The 21709-nt window shown below is 38.3% G+C and overlaps 1 protein-coding gene across 4 annotated transcripts; it reads left to right on the forward strand.

Annotated features, from left to right (window-relative positions):
• The first annotated feature begins 1022 nt into the window (after positions 1 to 1022).
• Positions 1023 to 21441, forward strand: srpk1b (SRSF protein kinase 1b). Of its 4 annotated transcripts, none has more exons than XM_030134357.1 (16): positions 1023 to 1118; positions 1914 to 1968; positions 12601 to 12728; positions 12884 to 12992; positions 13282 to 13369; positions 13454 to 13541; positions 15582 to 15688; positions 15822 to 15987; positions 16595 to 16620; positions 16746 to 16971; positions 17538 to 17972; positions 18148 to 18242; positions 18360 to 18467; positions 18905 to 18974; positions 19178 to 19270; positions 19955 to 21441. In XM_030134357.1, the coding sequence occupies exons 2-16, from the start codon at positions 1922 to 1924 to the stop codon at positions 20137 to 20139; spliced, it is 1971 nt and encodes a 656-aa protein (XP_029990217.1). In that variant the 5' UTR covers positions 1023 to 1118; positions 1914 to 1921; the 3' UTR covers positions 20140 to 21441. The 4 variants fall into 4 exon arrangements, with proteins under 4 accessions (XP_029990217.1, XP_029990216.1, XP_029990215.1 ...); XM_030134356.1 differs by lacking the exon at positions 1023 to 1118 and adding an exon at positions 1204 to 1291; XM_030134355.1 differs by lacking the exons at positions 1023 to 1118; positions 1914 to 1968 and adding an exon at positions 2886 to 3550.
• The last annotated feature ends 268 nt before the right edge of the window (positions 21442 to 21709 follow it).

Genomic DNA, 21709 nt, shown 5'->3' on the forward strand with positions numbered 1-21709 from the left:
GCTTAAATTAAGAAAAATAATAGTTGAAATTCAGGCATTCTTTCTGTGCCTCAAAAATACTGGGAAAAAAAACAAACAAAAAAAAAACAGGTTAGCAGGACCAGTCTACCCATATTGTGTTCAGGTAGAGCTGAAAATTATAAATTAAAAATCACAAAACAAGAGGGGGGGCATAGTAAGCTCGGGTCTAGGGTGTCTCCTCCAATTCAGGATAATTTAGTGCATTCTAGTGACATGTTTTGCACCAGTTTGTCTTTACTGCATTACTTTGTGGTCTAAAAGTCTTCATATGTAAAGAACATACACAGTTCAAGTGTCAAGAGACATTTAAAAACACAGCAGAATATAACACGTTAAGACATGGCTTTCTTGCTTTCAAAAATTTAGTCTCCTGTATACCAGCTTTTCTCATTTAACCCTCAGCTAACAAAGGCATGCTTGGATAAATAACCTCTTTAGGTCTAAGTTCCCTGACAAATGCCAAAGATTGTCAAAGACAGCACCCCTAGCAATTCTACAAAGAAGGAATCTACCCATGGAAACATAGATTGGCCGGATTTGGCCCCTGGGCCGCATGTTTGACACCTGTGGTTTAGAGTCTATTGGAGCTTATATAGAAAAATAAATTTATTTTGACAAATAAACTTTTTTACTACATTTGTCAGAGAACTTTTTGACCCTCCCACATATTTACATCCATGATAGCTTAATCAATTTTTAATTAATTCCTAAATTTGTAATTTATTAGTCAATATATGTTTTAACTGTTAAAGCCTCTATGTATATAATTCTATAACAAAAGATTCAGTGTGAATGAGTTCATAACTCATATTTGGTAAAAGGACAAACAGTGCTGAAGCTAAGATCCCGTTAGACACATTGGTGTGTGTATGAGTAACTTTAAGTCCTCTGCTTCTTTCGTGCTTTTACTGGGCGTGACTACTGCACATGTTAAGTATAGATGGGGAGGAAGCCCCTGATCCCCTCTGAAATCTACACCTATGGGTTTAAGTATATAAATGGATTATTATCCTTGGACTTTCTCCTGAGAGTTGCATTTGAACACGGCCGAGCTGCAGCTATTCAAACGCTAAAAAGAACACTGCTGTATCAAACTGGTAAATATTTTTGATTAGTTTTGCATTAGTTATAATATACCTCCATATACACTCCGCCTCCTTCAGCTCACACCACTATGTAGGTTCGCCTGTGGTAGTTCAGAGATCCGACATTTTCACCAGTCCTTGAACGCGGCTTATCTGTTGACTGGTTAACAGCATGGAAAGAAAAGGTAACGTTGCTAACAACTATAAAATCCTTTTTACACTCAGTAGATATAAGGTACACAGTTCTCTCCTGGACAGTTACTTGACCCATGTATTCTCATAACGGGCAGTTATAATTAATGTTTTAACTGTAAAAGTTACAGTTTATGAAAAGTAAAAGTGGACCATGCGCTTTTCTGTGTGTATGTGTGTAACGTATGCTAGCTATAGCCCGACTAGCATTTCAGATAAGTATCCGCCAAAACTTTTATTATTAACGTAGCGTAAAAGAAATAAGTAAATAAATAAATAAGCACCACTTGTTCCGGAGTGTTAACAGATTTACTGAGCAAACTACGAGTGATATTCGCAGTGAAGACCAGCAAGTCAGTATTAGCAGCTAACTTAAAATACTCTTTCACATGAAGCCACTCAATGCTAAGGCCGGTTTATTGACTAGCCTCCTATAGATGCTAATACGACTTCATTTTACACCTGCAACTCGGGCTACATTAGATAGTTTATCTCTGAAATCACAACTTATTTACACCTGCTTCACCAACAACACTGTTCAGTTTTACAAAAGAAATAAACATTTGACGACATTTAGGGTGTGTTACACTTTGATGTTTTTTCTCTGTTTTCTAGTACTCGTAATGCAAGCAAGGAAGAAGAGGACAAGGCCGAGAAAACCTGGCAAAAAGTAAGTCAAGAGGCAATAGAAAATAAGAAACCTTTTTTAATTACTGATTTGTAAAAAAAAAAAAAAAAAAAAAAAAAAAATGCCCCACCTGCAACTGAAGATGGTGAAAATGGCTTTGGTGGAAGCAGCTCTACAGGTTTACTTGTGATACAAAATGAAACAATTATCTGTAGGATGTATATGTAAAAAGCAACCACACAACACAGATCTTCAAGTGAGTTAATTCTGACTTATCCTCCTGATGTTAGGGGCCTTTATGATCATTTAAATACAGGACAATAATAGCAAAGGGATCACAGTGTATAGTTACAACACCTGTAAACCATCTATTTGCATTCTATGCTGTTACAACATGAACCCTGGTCAAAACAGTACAGCATCCCTCTCATCCAACCCACTGTGTGATATAAAAAATTTGCTTGTGCTGACTACTGATTTCACAAACAGCTTTGAATAAATGAAAATAATCAGCCTAACATAAACCCATTGTGGTTTATGTCCCAAAGTCAACTGCTTGTTCCACTTACAGATATTTGATTACAAATATGCAGATTATGAAGTGATATTGTATTACGAGAGTAGAAATTCTCATCCATTTTAATTCTGGTCTCCTCGTTTGTCCTCTTCATTTATTTTTAATTTCCATTTATTTTCCATTGTCATCTACGATGCGTATCACAATTTTTTTTAAGAATTAGGGAAGTAAGATTATTAATAGATAAATGTCATCCAAAAAAATCATTACAATCTTATAATTTCTCCATCCTCATTTTTTACATTGTGTTTTACTAATTAGATATACTAAATATATGCAGTACAGATATTATTTAGTGATGAATCATTAGTCAGTTCTTCTTTTCCTCTCCCAGCCTTTCAAGCAATGTCAAAATATGACCTCAGTTGAATTTTGTTTTAGATAACTGCAGTGCACAGCAGCCTCCTCGTATCCTAAATTAATAAGAGTTACAAGGTTAATCTCTGCTCATGCAGTTTCTCCTGTTTCAGTAATGTAGCAAAGGGATTTGTCAAAAATGGCAATGAACAGTCACAACATTTTCATTTGAATATGATGAACAGTGCTTATCCTCCTTTCCATTAAATACTCCTGTTATCATAATTTTCCGTGGCACTGTTTTCAGGTAACCAACTGTGAAGGTTTAGCTGTGCAGCATTTTTCAGAGGGGTATTCATTATTTCTGCCAATTACCACCACATAACTGGCAGCTATGCAAGTACAGTGTAACTCCTCAGTCCTTTCCATCTCTCTCTCTTGCACTCATCATGCTCCTTCCCTCCCACTTGTGTCAGTCGCTCTGTTGTGGCTGCTGTGCAGAGAGGATGCAGCAGCCACTGTTCAGTGCAAGAGCCAGGGGAGAGGAGAGGATAGAACAGGAGAGCTCAGAGCAGGTCACAGCAGATTTGAGCTTCCTTTAATGTGCATACAGCCTTTTTTAGCGATTAGTTAATATTACTCTGGTGTAATATAGTTTTAATCTAGTGTCCCATGGGTCATGTGGCTTCTGGATTGGATCTTCTCCATCAACACAGCTGTGGTGAAACTAGCCAGCGGTCTTACATGCAAGTGAGTAAGACAGTAAGGCTGTTTGTGTGAGAGACAGAGATGTAAAGTAAGAGCTTAGTCATATGTGTCCTTGTTGTGATTGTGGGAGTTTTTCAGGCTAGTAGTGTTATAATATGTCTCTGCCAGTCTGCACAAGTGATGGACTGATTCATAGATTATTAAGAAGTGGATAAGTTACTGTTTTTTGCTTTAAAAGACTACTTGCTTGTGTGTTTTGCTCATTACGTACAAGTTCAAAAACACAGCACTGATAATTTCCCTGGTGGGTTTTGCTGCCATCTTATTGTTCAAACCTTGATGTAACTTTCAATTTTCAATGTTTTTTTTTTCTTTTGTTTTCGTATGTTCCAGTGCCTCAGATGTAATTGGTAGGAGTAAAGGTTTGCACAGGGGACTGAACAGGGATAACAAGTATTGCAGAGTACCAGCACAAAGCCCTGCTTTCTGGCTTTCTGTTGTGTTTTGCTTTCATCTTTCTATGTCTCTGTATTCTCTCCAGCCATATCTGCAGTTTATTACATAACCCATCAAATCTTTTATCGTCTGTGGCCCAGTACAGCTCTGTATCTCTGTATTTTTCTCTCTTGCTCTTTGTCCTCATCTACTGCTAGCCTTCTTTACAAGTCAGTCAGTGGTAGAAATACATGAATATGTGTGTTGATTGCAGATGGCAGCCAGCTTCAGGTCATATAAACTGAGTTTTTAGCTTTTTTTGGAAAGACATTTGTTTTGTGAACTGAAAGAACTGCAGTGGTCTCACTGGTGCTGTAGTTTAGTCAGCTCTGGTGTCCCATTTCTCTCCAAGGTATGCAACCTTAATAAATAATAAATTACGAAACCACTGTTTTCATTTAGAAGCTATTGTATAAAATGAATCTGTGCGTTTAAAAAGTAAATGATATCACATGGAAATAAAGTCAACATCAGCTGATTTACAGGACCAAATAAAGAAGCACAACACAGACATTTGCAGCCTTTCAGCAAGTGTTGAATTGTTCGAGTGAAAGTGCTGCAGCACATTCATTTACACCTTCTGTGCATTGCACCCACAGCCTCTAAGTATAGTTACCCTGGGCTGCTGTTTAATTCTGCTGCCTAAGCACTTTGTTGATTTTATTTTAGGGAAGGGGAGGAGGAGAGGATACAAACTTTGGCCATATTCCATCCCACAGAGCTCCTGCCTTTTGTCTCATTTATGTAGCTGTAGAGATGTCTGAATGGATAAAACGTTACATCACAGAGAAACCAGAAGACACTGTACACACTGTCGTATGAGATCTGTGTGTAGCAGAGATGGTGATTCTGATTGATTGTGGTTTTGTATCAGATTTCAGGCCTCACTGGCACAATCACTGTAGTGCATAGGTGTTGTCCCATGGGGAAATGTGGTTTAGGCCACAGTTAAACTCAACATTCATTATACTCTTCACATACAAAAGACATGTGGCACCGTGTTATAAAATGCATTAGTTATAAATGTTCAACTACATTTCACAAAGAAAGATAAGAATTGTGTTAAAAAATTAAGGACAATACACTTCTAAAGTCTTTTTCTTTTTTTCACTAACTGTAAAATGAAATTCACATCCCACAGGGTCTTAATAGTCTTATTATGACATTTCACATGAGGAGTTAGGTTGTGGTCCCCTGAAGAAAGCAATTCATTTCACTGTTTTTTATTATACAAAACAGGCAAAGCAGCTTTGAAATGATAGTTTGACATGTCCTAGTGGAAAAACACGGGTGAAATTAATTGGTAATTTATTGCTGCATAACATTTTATAGCTTTGGAAATAATTATTAGGCCACCAATGATTTTCTGTAGAACTTCAATAAAACCCTTTCAATATGACTATTTCATAGTCCATTCTTATCATATTGGTGGTATTTATTTAGTTATATGTTCTTAATCGTTTCTTGTAGCTGAGAAAATTGTTTTTTCTAATCATTGATTTATGTACAGTTATCTTTTGTAAATTTGTAAAGCAAATGCCAGGTTTTTGCCTCACTTTTCCACATAAGAAAACCGTGATTGCTTTACAAGTCGCAGTTATGACAGATGCCTCACTACTTTGTTACAGTGGTTCAGGAATTAGCCTACGTCCAGAGCTGTAGAAGGGTCAGGACCAGGCCACTTACTGGTGTGGTTACTGGGATGCTTATTTATGGAGCAGAGTTGTTGCTAATGGCATTAGGTACACCTGAGCTTTTCTTGCTGTCTCAGAGGCTGCTCAGAGAAAAGGGCCTGTAACAGGATACTGAAAGTAGTTTAGATAGATTGCAAAGGTTATTGATATATTGATTTCCTCTGCACTTTTCTTGCTAAGTAATGTAAAATGTCTGCTGTGATGAAAGGCCTGTTGCCTTATTTAAGACAGAGTTACAAAGTATGTTATGAGGAGGACTGAGCTTCTGTGGCTGCTATGTATAGATAAGATTAATTAGACCTCTGTTACATATCGACTATGTTTAAATGAGCCAAGTATTCAGGTTGTTATCCTGATTCTGAAAACAATACAATTCTTAATAAGTCTTTTATGTGGTTGATGAAAATGACCATTCCAATCTAATTCCTCTTTACATGCAGCTGTACACACCCTGGATTAAAAATGGAGCTTCATCAAAGTTTTTCACAGGTGGCAGACATTCTACTTCCTGAACACAGATTTCATTCTTTGAAACACCTTGAAAAAGGCAGCTAAAAGCGTATTGATATCCTCTTTCGTGGTGTTTAAAAGCAGGTATGTATCTCTACCAGAGAGGATCTTAGTCTCTACCTCAGCTGACTGTAAACAAGGACTGTGTGTTGCAACTTGCGGTAGAAACTCCTGATGACATGCATGTCCCCATGTGCTACGTAATACTTATTATAGATCATCCAGATGTAATATGCTGTTTACATAGCAACTGGCAAATTCGGAATGATATTGCAATACTGGTGTGTTTGTCAGCTTTGCAAATTTTGCATGTTAAAGGAATAGACAGTGCCAAAATAAGAGCAGAAAGACATATTGATTCAGTTTCTCTATCTAATTTGATGTAGACCAAAATATTCAAGGTGTATATGGAGTAAGTTTACATTAGAAGATAAACAATACCGACATGATTCACTGGTGTATCCTAAAAAAATTGTTAGGGTGTTTATGCTCTCTTTAATATTGCTGATGAACGACTGTGGATTACTAACACTGGCACTCGACATCTGTCTTTGATCCACATAATCAAGTATCTGGTATTTGACACTATATCTGAAAGAGATCATCATTTACTAAGCCAACATTTAAGCACTGTTTAATCAGCAAAGTAAAGGAATATGAAAAAGGATTACATTGTAGATTGACCAATAGGAAAAATAAAATAGAGGTAAGTTGAGTCCAGCCTATGGTCAGAGATGAAAATCACCTGTAGCCATTAAAAGTCTTTGTAAACACCGAATTTCTGAGTGGAAAAAAAATTACTGTATAAATAAACCAATGAGTGACATGACATGACAAAATTAAGTGGACAGGGCGGTCAAACATTTGGGCACATGCCTCTGGTAGTGGACGGTTGTCCTCTGAAGCTTCTCTGATGTGCAGCTTAATTTGTCAGACAGGGAACTGCACAGATTGAAAAACAGAACTTATTATTTTAGCACTATTTTTTAACAAGGTGAATCAGTTTGCAAATACGAAACTGCACGTTTTTACTTTTTAAACCACTGTTGTCTTCAAGCAATACACTACAAATTTGCTAGATTTTATCAAATTTAGAGCTGAAACAAATATTTGATTAATCAGTTAGTAGTTAACAAAAATAAATGGCAATTATTTTGATAATTTATCACATTTGAGGAATATAAAAAGAAGAAAAGTAAGAGTTTCTGATTTCAGCTTTGGATAGGTTGTAAGAAAAAACTGATTTTTCTTACTTTTATTTATTGATTTTTTTTTTTTTTTTTTAACCTTTGACAGACTAAACAACTAGCCAGTCAATTGAGAAAAATAATCAACAGGTTGGGCAATAACTGTTCAATGACACTATGTTGAATTGTGTGAATAGATAAAACTGCAGTCCTGTATTCATGTTTCTGAATCCTAATCAGGCTAAAGTGTAATAGTCCCAAATATGGAGAGGTGTTGATCATTGTATTGGATCCACTCCTCTTCATTTCCACCTGCTACTTCCTTCACTGCATCTTGGTGTTTCACAACTTCATTAAGATTATGAAACCAGAACCCTACTTCAAAAAAAAAGAGCAAACACTGCAGTGACAGGGGCTTCAGAAGAGCACAACAAACTATTTCTGTTGTATTTCTGTACTTTGCAAAAATGAATGTGAGACATTGGTGGATTAGCAGATGTGTAAGACCAAGGAAATGATGATGGACGGACAGAGACAGAGAGGGGCATAGTGGTTGTGTTTTGGTCAAAAGAGGAGAGGGGGTGGCTGATGTCGTCCCTCACCTGCAATGCAGTGCTGGGCTGCATCACCCAATCATCTCCCAGCTGTCAGTGAAGAGGGGCTGGGCCAGAAGCTGACGGCAGCCAAGGAGAGTTCTCGGTCAGAGAGAGAGAGCGAGAGAGAGCGCAAGAGAGAGAGGCGGTTAATGTGTGAGAGAAAAGTGAGCGAGAGAGTCAGTGAGTGCGCAGTGGTGTGTCCTGCACTCCAGGACTCAGTGCTCTCAGCCTGCAGCACAGCCTCCACAATTCTCCTCTTCTTCCTCTCTACTCTGTGCTTTTCTTCTCCCACTCTGGTCCTTTCCATCTTCTTTTCTCTTCCCCTTTCCTTCCCCTCTTTTCTTTTTCTGTGACACTCTGTCAGTGCAATCTCTGCTTTTCATTCATCAGTGCTGATCAACCCTCTCCCTCTCCACTCTACTTCTCATTCTTCCTCTTTTGGTCCTGTAATCCCTCTTTTTTTTCTTCTCCTCACGGATGGACTGAGAGGATCTTATAACACCTGCACTCTCTCCTCTCCTGTCTTCCTTTTTCCATCACGTCCCATGGGCATCCGTGCATCTTGCAGGTAAGAATAGGATGTGTTTGTGTGTAGGCAGGCTTGACAGCTCTAGACATTTACATACTCGAGGTTGAGACAGATCGAGGTGTTTTGAGTGTTGCAGAAGTCCTGGAAGTATGCGGATTGTTGTCCATAGTCATGTCTGATGATCGCAGGGCATCAAAATGTCTCTGTCCAACTGTCCGTACTGCAGCGATTTAAAAAAAAAAAAAAAAAAAAAAAAAAAAAAACTTGCTCAGAAAGCACGATCTGCTGTTATGTGTTGAAATTAAATGTATGAACATTCTTATGCTATATCTGCTACATATTTTTGTTTCCCTCCTTCTTACCTCCAACCTTCTGTCCCTTCATCTCTCTTTTGGCACTCCATAAATGGAACGTGATGATACTGTCTGCAGATATATTTAGGTCTAGTTCTTGTCCTGTGATTCAAGGTCTATTATGTATTTAATTAATGTCATCTTTTATATATCATCTGACTAATTTAGCAGAATAAAACTGAAGAATTTAGTCTTAGTTAGCAAGACCTAAGATGTTTTAGTCTAGTCTGAGACAGTAAAATGCTTCATATTGTGTTGCTAGTTTTAGTAATAACTATATTACACAATAGCAACTTTAAACATTTGTTGTTAAAAAATCAGCATTCTCTTATGAGAGCCAGAGCATGAACATATTTATGTTGTATGCAGCAGCTTCTGTATTGTGTGCTGCAGGAGGCACAGACAGGAGGTCAGGTGTGATGGAGAAGGACAATGCAGTTTGAGGATTAAAAACACATAAAAAAACAAAAGATTAATGTAGAGGTTTTTTTAGGCTGTATATATCTCTTGAGTCAGTTTTTTCTGTTCCATGGAAAGAGAACTGACACACTGACAGCAAAATTAGAGTTATAGTCAGGTCCACTGTTTTAGTTTATGTGTTATGGGTTTGCATTTGAGAATTTGATGGCAAGGAGCAGTAGGAAGATTAGGAAAACCTCATGTCGATGGGTGAGCAGGAGTGAGCAATTAATGAAATTATTATTGAAATTCCAACATGGCCTAGTGTAATATCCAAATCCCAAAAATTGCAGTGTTTTTTTGTTAAAGGTGAATTTTTCCATAGACTATTAAAAATAAAGCACTGAGAGGTGACCGGGCTTACATATTCTTCACACACGAAGAAACATGCTTATTTGGTACCTCAACAATAATTATATCAGTTTGTCAGGAAAAAATGCAATACAGAATTAATTTGTGACCCACTTGGCACATTTCAAAAATCACCATTGTGTGTTTTTTTTATTTCACTTATTTGTATTTTTGCTCATTGGTCAGCTCCAGTGTCATATAAAGGTTGACCCAAACAGTGTTTGATTAAATGTTGAATAACACTTTGAGTAAGTCCACAAATGTGGTGTTGTTTTGCTATTCCAAAGCTACAGAGTGGGCGGCCAAAGTTCTTGCAAGTGCTGAAACTGTTTAAGCCATCATCACAGAGATGTTGGACACAGTAAAATATTCAGAACAAATGGACGAGATGTAAGTCTGCCTGCAGCAGTGACATCTTTTCCTCTGAAGAATCCAGAGGAAAGATGTAGAACCATTATTAAAGGATGAATAACAATCCAAATCTTTTGTCTGCACTGTCTCATGGGTGGACTCCTACACATGAGGGCTAATATATCAGCAGGCTAATGTAAGAGGGTGATATTTATATTACTGCTGGTAGAAGTTTAACAGTCAAATATAGTAGGCTCCTACCCCTTGTCAGACAAGTAGGGTGAATAATTTATGGACTAATCCCTGCACCCCTGGCTTCAGCTCAGCATTATAATTATATTTCTCCATTTGTAGGAACAGTGACAGACACATATGGGTTCAGCTGCCTGGCATCTAAATATGACACAGCTTTGTAAGCATCTTTTTGCTTAGAGACTTAAACCAATGAAGTGATTATCTAGGCTGGCAAATCCTAATGAGTTTTCATTGTTTGCATGCAGATCACAGCAAAGTACCCTCTGAATCTCAGGGTTTTTTTTTGCCTCTATCATATTACTAGTTTTACAAGCAGTGACTTGGCAGTAAACTTTTCTAAATGTTATATGGTGAAGTCATCTGCTTAGAGCCTCTGTGGCTGAAGTCATAAGTGACTTGCTTTAATTAACTCCAAATCCTCCTCACACCAGCCACTGTTTCACTCAGTAAATAGGCTGAAAAAGAATAGTGAGAAAACCCACATATGTAACACAGAGCTGAGAGAAAATTAGTCTTCTAACACATTATTAAATTTAAATAATTAAAATTCTGTTTGCAGAATACACTGTGTGTGTGTGTGTGTGTGTGTCTGTGTGTCTGTGTGTGTGTGTGTGTGTGTGTGTGTGTGTGTGTGTGTGTGTAAGGCTTACATGATGGAAAGGTGCAAGGATAATGTGTGCAGTTTTAGGGAAACATCTGTGAGTAGAGCAGACACATAGCAGGTTTCTTGCTTGAAGGTGTAGGTCATTCTCACGTCCACAATGTACCATGATCAGCCCTCTGCTTTAATGCACCACAACTTACTTGGGAGTCATAACTGCTCTGCATTTAGGTCCTTAATCATGCAATCACTGTTTATATTCCATGTGATATCCTACTTAAGCTTTGACTGCATTACTGTAAGGCTTTCAGCGAGGAAACAAGTCACAGATTGGTCAATGTGTTCTAGTGTTTGTTACTGGGTCATGTGGTGACAGAGTACTGTCTCTTCTTTCAGCACCATGGACAGTGTTTCAAGTTTGCAGTTGCTATAACAACACAAAGCCTACTGTTAATCCATAAAAGATTTTCAGTAATGTTTCCTTTTTTAAGAGTCTGTGGATCAGCTGGATCCTGTCCTCTGGAGGCATGTCTGTAGTGACATGCTACACCTTCACCATCTGTGTGTGTTTTGTGGCAGGGTTCTCTTTGTAAAGTCTTTGTAGAAACCGAAACACTTGTGTTAATCAATGATATCCTAAATGAGCAGTTACAGACATGCTTTTAATAATTTCTTCCATTATGTTAAGAGAGCACAACCTGCTCATGTAAGCACCATGGAATCCATCAGTTATTCAACAATACGGTTAATGTTTAATGCTATTACATCTTGGTCGAAGTTCTCTCATATTTTATTATTAGTTTACTTGTGGGGATGGTTCATCTACAGTAGGTGGATCGAAGAAAAATGAGTCACACCTCCTCCCCTCCTGTATCTTCTAGCCAGCCACTGTTAAGCGTTGTCTAGTTCATTGTAAACACATATTCTGAAGCTTCAAATTAGACTTTAAAATTCATTTATTGTCACTGTCTAACACTTTCAGAGCAGCAACAAACATCTTTTTGCTGTCAAGTGTTAGTATAGAGCCCTGTAGTTTTCATTTTCAGCCTGCAGCTACTTTTATGTACCTGAATTTAACCTGGAGTTAATGTGGAGGGAAAAATAATGGGACACAACTCAATAAGAGAGATGGTTATTGTTTGTATGAGTAGGAATATATTCATTTGTTAAAAAGAATGGTATTTTCTAGAGCAGCAGATTTGACTGAAACACTCAAGTCAAGTGAGAAGGAGAGGCGAGAAATGATGTGCAGTATGAGCTGAGAATGTCCAGCTCTGCAGCAACGCTCATATCCAGGCCACTAGTTACTCTGATCCACTTTTGTACTGCAGTGTTTCTGTGCCCTTTAACAATAACCAGTGTCTATGGTTGATGTCAACCTGCACACATCAGCAGTGTAACATGATTAGTGGATCAAAAACATAAAAAACATGACGCTTCAGTCAGGCATCTCTGCACCAACCAATATCAACCATTAATTGGCTGCATAATTCATACATTTCTACAGAGAGCTCCTCTGTACAGTAAGACACCCACTGCTTTCTCCTGTGTTGCCCATGTTATTTTCGGCATTAGAAACTCAGTGTGAAATGTTTAGTGATTCCTTTTCCTTGTTACATGGGGTCCTCCTTCCTTCAGATTTTGTCTGCCTCACCAATTCCTCTGCCCTGGCTTACTAGGATTTTTCTTTCACTTTGTCTTTTCCCCTCAGACCAGAGCCTCATGGTCGTGGAGGCAGCTCTCAGCCAGGCCAGGCTGACTCTCCCCTCCCAGAACAGGATGAGGAAATCCTGGGCTCTGACGATGATGAGCAAGAGGACCCCAACGACTACTGCAGGGGTAGGAAACCCAGCATTGTTGTCAATACTACAGATATCTGATGTGCATGTATGTACTATATAATCGATGTATGTGCACACATATATTAGACATGCATAATTAAAGATTTGACCATATTGTCATTCACTAATGTGTGTATGTCATTTACCAATCAGGTGGATATCACCATGTAAAGATAGGAGATCTGTTCAATGGGAGATACCATGTGATCCGTAAACTGGGGTGGGGGCACTTCTCCACCGTGTGGCTGGCCTGGGACATCCAGTAAGTTTGCTTCTCAACTGGACTGTGTTTCTACAGTGCTCAGTTTTGTATTGATGAGTTTGAGCCTGTGAGAGATTCTGAGGGTGTTCGGTCCATCAGAGGTGGATTTCATTGTCAGACAAGCTTTGTTGCTGTAAACATATAAATGCTCAAGAATCCTAAATCCCACTGAAGGAAGTAATAATTGGTAACTGCATCTTGGTAGAACACATAAAAATAGAGATTTATAAGATGAGTAGCACAGGCTGTACTTTGGACTCATTATATTTTTGTGCCCTTTTATTTTCAGGGAGAAACGTTTTGTGGCCATGAAAGTGGTGAAAAGTGCTGAGCATTACACAGAGACGGCTCTGGATGAGATCAAGCTGCTCAAATCTGTAAGGCACACAGTCATGATCATAATGTCAAACATGTTTAAGTGTGCCAGTGCCTAATCATCTTTTTATACTCCTGTCTTACAGGTAAGAAACACAGATCCCAGTGACCCCAACAGAGAGAAGGTGGTGCAGCTCCTAGATGACTTCAAAATTTCTGGCATGAACGGCACTCGTATCCTTTTAGGGAGCAACTTTTTGTTGTCTTTGTTTGTTTTCAGTGGCACATTTTTCCTGACAAATAATTACACAGCCCAAGTCTGAATGATGGATTCTGCAACACATTAAATGCACTTTTTGAGCACAAATTTAAGTGGGAGATTTAGTGAAGAAATGTCTGAAAACACACTGTGTTCTATAAACTCAGTGCCCTTAAATGCAGCACACTGATCAGTTCTCTGACTGAGCTAACCGGTAGTTAAAATGCTGGAGGCTTTACAGGACCTGTCATTATGTGTCATTTTGTGAGGGGAAAACAACGGTACAAGCAACAACTTTACTTACTTGACATCCCTCCATTTTTCCTCCCCTACAGTTCCTGTCTTTTTTGATGGCACACAGATCACACTCATTATGTCCAAATAGCTGTTGTGAACAACCAGGGAAGGCTGGAACCACAACACTTGAATTTACCTCATCCTTGTTATTGTCCTTGAAGATCACATTTGTCTGCATTACTTAAAAAATTAGCACATCTAAGCCATCTAAGTGTAACAAAATTAATGACTTTAAATAACAGTTAAAGTATACAATTTTAGTGCCAGTCCTGTGGCTGTCTTGTACAAAGTACACCCCCTCACTCTTCTGCTATTTGTGGTTCACAGATGCTTGCTTGGTGTTTGGCTGGGTGCATGTATTGGCACTTCTTTACTGATAGAGTCCTGATGTACTGACATGTCGTGCATCCTTGTATCTCCCATGCCATCCACTCTGCAGCTGTGTGTGCAGGCATTGTGCCCAGACATCCTCTGGAAAATTTGTAGTTAAGAGATTGTATTCATAACACTGCTCTACAATTTCTTAGAAAATATCTGCTTCAGACATTAAATGTGCTAAATTTTACATACTTTTGTAAGATGAATCAGAAAACAAATTACAAAAGTGCTGGTTAACTCATGTTTCCAATACACACACACACACACACACACACACACACACACACACACACACACACATATATACATATATATATATATATATATATATATATATATATATATATATATATATATATATATATATATATATATATATATATACATATATATATATATATATATATATATACATATATATATATATATATATATATATATATATATATATATATATATATGATGGTGTGTTATTACACATATATGTTGGTTTATGGGGCATCCAATAACCGAAGGGTTGGCGGTTCGAATCCCGCTCTGTCCATGTGCTGTTGTGTCCTTGGGCAAGACACTTTAACCTCCTTGCCTCCGGTGCTGCTACTCACACTGGTGTATGAATGTTTGGTGGTGGTTGGAGCGGCCGTAGGCGCAGATTGGCAGCCCCGCTTCCATCAGTCTGCCCCAGGGCAGCTGTGGCTACAAATGTAGTTTACCACCACCAGAGTGAGAATGTGGAAGCGAATGAATAATGGATCCTCTGTACGCGCTTTGAGTATGCGTTCATAGAAAAGTGCTATATAAATCTAATCCATTATTATTATGTACATTTATACAATGGATTTATAAATATTCCACTAGAAAGAACCTGAAAAGTGAATTTATTGCAATTTGCAGAGTGCAGACACTGTTTTGAGGTAGATTTGGTAGCTCCGAGACAAACATTCCTTTTGAATAAAACCCATTCTCTCATTAATTTTCAGAATTTCACATTTTGACCCAAGACTGTATCTTAGAAACTACAACCAACTAGCACTTTGGACTTACTTTTTCTTTATTAGAGACTCAAATTTGGTGAAGTTTATTTTTATTCTGGAAGCATTTTACTTGTAGGTCAGTGTAATCACAGAAGCAGTGTTTGTAGCAATACACAGACAGTGATGTGTATTTGAAAAAGACTTATCAAGATTATTTGTTGCTGAAAATCAACAATTTGATTGTAAATATCCCAATATAAAAGCAAAAATCAATATTGAAGTCCCCAATAAGCTAACACATTTATTTGGATTAAATGTCTTTTGAGAAGTGTGGTTACAGCTGTCCTTAACCCAGTATTTCTTCAGATGTCTGCATGGTGTTTGAGGTGCTGGGCTACCACTTACTGAAGTGGATCATCAAGTCAAATTATCAAGGCCTACCTTTGTCCTGTGTCAAAAGTATCATCCATCAGGTATAGTATAGATACATAGTCCAACCACAGCATGAAAAGTAAATCATTTCAAATATTTATTCATATGGAGCTCAATTCATCATTTCCCTTTACAACAAGCTTTGTGCTGATTCCTTTTCATTCTTTTCTGCAGGTCCTGCAGGGTTTAGACTACCTCCACACCAAATGTAAAATCATCCACACAGACATCAAACCAGAGAACATTCTGCTGACTGTCAACGAACCCTACATCAAGAAGATGGCTGCTGAAGCTACGCAGTGGCAGAAGACTGGTACCGCACCTCCCTCGGGTTCTGCAGGTCACAACCTTTCTCTCAGTTTGCACTCCACTAAGCAAGTTCTGAGGTTTGATCGGCATGTTGCTGACAACCAGGAGGTTTGCCTTTTAGGCTTATCAGCAGGTTCAGTGCCTATTAGTGTTTGACTGACATATTACTTAGTTGGTGGTTCACTTTAACAATCACCATCAATATTCATAAAAAATATTCTGACATCAGTTAAACAGTGAATTTAATTAGTACGCTGTCTGAAAATTGCATTATGAGTGAGCACAAGACTGTAATCAAGTTGGTATTAAGTTGATTTTAAATCTCTTGGGTATAATGATGTAAATGTTCAAAAATGTGTGGATTTGGACATGAAAGCATGAGAAAGTTTCTAATAAAAGACGAGCGCTAAGCTGTGTGTCAGTATGAGTCACCACTGGATTGGTTATGGAAATTACCAGTTTGCTCAGAGGAGTGTGTGACTCCGACTGTGTCTGGTGCCTCTGCAGAGACGATCTATTAGTACAGCTTGGTGTGAATCAACTCAGCCACCCGAGCAGAATGCTAATTATAAACAGGATGGATATGTCACATATGTCTCGCACCAATGTAATCCTCTGATTTTTGCTTTTCCCTGCAGTGAGCACAGCCCCAGCACCAAAACCAGTAAGTTTTGTTTTGTTTTTTTTTTTAACCACTTGGAGCGTTCCAGGGACTTTTTGCATTTTGATGTTATTTAGCCTACGGACTCCTCTCCCCTAAAGCTACTTTGTCTTCTCATCTCCTTCCAGTTGGCTAAAATGTCAAAGAACAAAAAGAAGAAGATGAAGAAGAAACAGAAGAAACAGGCGGAGCTGCTAGAGAAGAGGATCCAGGAGATGGAGGGAGGAGCAACAAATGACGTAGTGGACGACGAAGAGGATGAGGAAACAACAGAGACCACCGAAGATACAACTTCTTCAGCCACACTCTCCACATCTGCCACATTGCAAGATATCGTAAACCATGTTATCACAGGTAATTGATCAGACACAGGACAGTGGAAGAGATGAAAAAAATAACTGTTGTCAAGAGGAAAGGCTGTTTATATATTGTGTTTATACATCTGTATTGTCTATAATTAAAATGCAATAATAAGAATAAAACAAAATTTTTGCTTCCAGGGTTCTTAATGAAAACAAGACATAGTAGATGACATTGAGAAGGTGCATGGAATCATGGGAGTTTTGGTTTTCACTGCCAGTGTCAGTCATGAGTCATGTTTGCAGATGAGATCATCCTCATAATGACATTGCATTTAGTGATGTGCAGTATATTCACACATTGTCATGTTAACGACATTAGTAACATAAACATTAAGGGGATATGACGTCATTGACAACCAAATGAAACAGACTGTTACATTTATTAAATTACAGATTTCTCTTCACTTACACATTGATAAAATGTAAGTTCACGGGTCAAGAGAATATATGACATAGGCCTCTGCTCTTTTTTTTTTTTTTTTTGATGTAACTTATTGGACATATAATGACTTTAAATATATACTCTACTCATTTAATTGTCACTCCACTTTGTCACAGACTCTACCCCTGATGAACAGCCCCAACAGATGCCAGAAGGAAATGAACAGAGAGATGAGTCAGCCGAAGAGGAGAACCGGATGGAAGTGAACTGCAACGGCCGTGCCCCCACGCCGGAGAGTGAGGCTGTCGAGGAGATCCAAACACACGGGACCAAGCAGCTTTCAGAGGAACAAGAGGACCAACAGAACGCAAACCAGACAAACGCTAATACAGAAACCCATGACATACTAGGTAACAAAGACGACCATCAGACCTGCAATGGTTCACCTGCAGACCCACCACAGGACCTACAGCCGCTGCCCGCTTCCCTCAACCCAGACTCTGTCACTGTAGAACTTACAGAGGAAAACGATGAACAGAAAAAGAAGGAAGGGGAAATGGACATTCAAGGGGAGATCAAGACACAGGATGAAGAGCAGGACAGTGAGAATGGTCAGTTTAAAAGAAAGTTGTGATGATACAGCTGGGTGCAGTTATTACCATTCTGCCAGTTTAGATTTTATTAGTTTCCTCCCCTGTGTCTCATTTTTGTTCCTGTACCTTCCCTGCTTTTCTAACTCATCATCTTCTGTCCTCATCTTCCCTCCCCTCTTGCCCTCATTAACAGGAGCGTCAGGCAGTTTGTTAGTAAACCCCCTGGAGCCTCTCAATGCTGACAAGCTGCAGGTTAAGATTGCTGACCTTGGCAATGCCTGCTGGGTGGTAAGTGAAAAAAAAAAATGTTAGCATTTTTTATTTTTCAATGAAAGATTCTTAAATGAAACTCACAGGCCCCACAGTTGATGCCATGGTATTCATAATTTCTCCCTTGTTTCCTAGCATAAGCACTTCACAGACGACATCCAGACACGGCAGTATCGGTCCCTAGAGGTGCTGATGGGATCCGGGTACAGCACACCAGCAGACATCTGGAGCACAGCATGCATGGTACAACACAACACACATGTAGATCTGACAGCTACTGGTGTTATTTAAACTGTACCTTGTTTAATTTTCATTGATATCTCCTTAAGGGGGCTATAGTCAATATGCTTGATTAACTGTTCGATTGCCAATAGGGGTGAATCAAGCGAAATTCACCACCAACTCTGCTGAGCCGTAGAACAGCAGAACTGTATTGTAGCTCATTGCCCTGATTTAATGGCCCATAACTTAACTGTTTTCATTTGAAGTGGGCAGAACAATGATTTCTTTCACTTTTAAGAATCTACAGACTTACCCTCAGCATTTAGTCATCATGTCAACCTACATATTTGGAATCATCCTATGAACACAGTAATCAGATCTTTGTCATTTTAGCCCTCTTACTGTGAAGAGAAAACGGATACAGGAGAATGACAATAATTTGTTTTTTTTTCCCACAGGCATTTGAATTAGCTACAGGAGATTATTTGTTTGAACCCCACTCTGGAGAAGACTATTCCAGAGATGAAGGTTAGTATCTGCTTCCCCTGAGGTAGTTACCGCCTAAATAATTTAACTGGATAATGACTGAATTAGACAACAGGATTAAATGAAAACACATGCAGATTCACTTGGGGAATTGTGAAATGTAGTTCTACTTGACCATTCATTTAATTTGTTGTTTGGTTTGCTGCTTTATCAGCTGTGTTTGTGTTTTTTCCTCCTCCCTGTAGATCACATAGCGCTAATCATTGAACTGCTAGGAAAAGTTCCCCGCAAGCTGATCCTGTCAGGCAAATACTCCAAGGAGTTTTTCACCAAGAAAGGTAAACATACCTGCCCAGCCCCCAGCTGTCTGCCAACTTACATCAAGCACCTTCTTAGAATATTCTCAGGTATTTGGTACAAAAGTTACTATTTCAGCCTGAGCACCTGATGGCTCCAGGGGGCAGCCATCTGCTCAGTCTGAGGACACAACCTGCCAACCAGATTCAGTGCAGTTATTTTAAGATCATACAGGTGGTGCTGTTTATTTACTGAGGTCAAAATACCAGTTGACACTGAAGTTAACTTCTGATTTGGCAGTTAAGGAGAAACTGGAGGGAAGTTAACTTGTACTAATTCTGTGTTAGACATTTTAGGTAAAGCTTTGATACTGTTTGAAGGTCACTGACATTGTGGAACTTGTATTTGTGAAAACAGTAATGAGTTTTAACTGCTTTTTCCACACCTAGACCATAGTAGACCATGTTTAAATGTAAAACCACTTATTTTTAGACAGTTTAACTCGATTATCCTGTAGATGCTAGACATGATTGAAAGATTTGTTAAACTTCTATTCTGTTTGATTCATCTTTTTTTCACATCTTAACCACATCAGACCAGGTCTAGCTGTTCATTTCTCTCACCTTCCCCTTAACTGTCAAAATGAATACAAACTTGAGCATTTACTTTTATGACAGTTAACATTTTTATACTGAACAATAATATTGTATGTGCCTTTTCTTCAGGTGATCTGCGTCACATCACCAAGCTGAAGCCATGGGGTCTTTTTGATGTGTTGGTAGAAAAGTATGAGTGGTCCAAAGAGGAGGCGCACTCCTTCAGCAGCTTCCTGCTGCCCATGCTGGACCTGGTACCTGAAAGGAGGGCCACCGCGGCCCAGTGCCTCTCGCATCCATGGCTTGTATCCTAGAGGCAATCCATGCACATGGCCATACTCTCATTGTAAAAGGATAAATTAGTTTGAAGACTTGAAATCATTCACTAAAAAAGATTCATGTCTACAAGAGCTGGTGACTGCATCGTGCCTGCATCCTCCAGTCACCATTCAGAAGCTACCGACATACTTGCGTATACACAATATGCTGAGTCTTGTTAATGGTTACACTGGTTATAGAAGGAAGTCTTTTCCCTCAATATATGGCTCTTTTTTTTTTTACTGGCTGCATAGACTTATCTACTGGCTCTGTTATAATCCTATTTTTTTCCCTGACTCCAGCTTCTCCACTGTGCATTATATTGTCTGATCTTGTGGAATTTTTAGCTATAGATAACAGACTGGGTTGGATTTCAAAGAATGTTGCACTTGTCTAAAAAATGCAGAAGAAAGCAGGATGTTCACCGCCATGAAAATCACATACTGTTAACATTAGATCATTGACAAGTCTGTCTTGCTCCTTAATGTTGGCAGCTTTGATGCCTTTGGCTGTCAAATGTGTGTGAAGTTCTCAGAAATATAACTGCATAACGTTAACTGGCATGAAGCAAGACTAGAAATCTTCTTGGTACAGTTAAGTTCGCTTTCTCCTTCTAACCTTTGTACATTTGTATACAAGCATAACAGCAGGATGATGAGGCATAGATTTCATACACAGCATCATGTACCAGGTCTGAAAACAGACAGATATGATGTTCTATCATTTAGGAGAACCAAACTGTGAGCTCAGATTTTTCTTTTTACAGGTATTCTTAATGTAAACATTGTTTTATGTTATTTAAAAAAAGCACTTGGCACAAAATAACGTGAACAATATTCAGATTCCTTCTTTACTTCTTGCATGAGGCAACAGAAGAGAGGCAGTTTCATACCTTGATCATTCTCTCCTGTTAAGGTGTTAAAACGTCACTTTTAACAGTCTCTTAAGACCACATGTAGAGTCAGTGAACCAAAGAGTTGGCTTTTAATTTGTCCCTCTTTGCAGCACATATTTAGTTTCTATAAGAGACTCAGCAAAGTGAAGGAACAAGCTAATAGTTGAATATTTTTTTAGACTTTTTGGAAATGCCTTGAAAGACTGATTGAAATGTCTACGGTGGTGATTGATTTGAAGAAAAAAAAAGATTGTACTAAACAGATGCTGTAATCATGCTTTCAGTCCTTTCAAAAACATTTTACTTGTTTTTCTACAGGAATTCCACTTCTGTTAATGTCTTCCCTTTCATTGGATTATATTTTCTCTGTAGGTAATAAGAATAAACATTTTTCCAAACTTAATCTGGATTTTGTCACTCATTCTGTCATAACCATGAACAGAAGTTGAACAGTAATTTTATTTTTACTGTACACACACTGTTTTTTTGCCATTTAACTTTTTGCATTCTTAAAAATGGAAGACATCTCACTAAAACCACAAAAAAATTTTAAAAAACTTGAATATTAATACTGCAATAGACAGGTTTGTAAAATGTAAAACACAATTAAGTGACAAGTAGAAGTAGTTTTTGTAGAAAAAAAAAAAATCTTAACCTCCTGAGACCCAGGA

Source organism: Sphaeramia orbicularis, chromosome 5 (genome assembly GCF_902148855.1).
Source record: "Sphaeramia orbicularis chromosome 5, fSphaOr1.1, whole genome shotgun sequence".
NCBI classification, from domain to species: domain Eukaryota; kingdom Metazoa; phylum Chordata; class Actinopteri; order Kurtiformes; family Apogonidae; genus Sphaeramia; species Sphaeramia orbicularis.

Excerpts from the sequence above, each read along its gene's own strand:
- srpk1b (XM_030134355.1), top strand. The coding sequence starts at position 3,480 with ATGTGGCTTCTGGATTGGATCTTCTCCATCAACACAGCTGTGGTGAAA. Across the intron at positions 16,972-17,537 it reads CGTAAACCATGTTATCACAG|ACTCTACCCCTGATGAACAG; the intron begins GTAATTGATCAG and ends ACTTTGTCACAG. Across the intron at positions 19,271-19,954 it reads GGAGTTTTTCACCAAGAAAG|GTGATCTGCGTCACATCACC; the intron begins GTAAACATACCT and ends CCTTTTCTTCAG.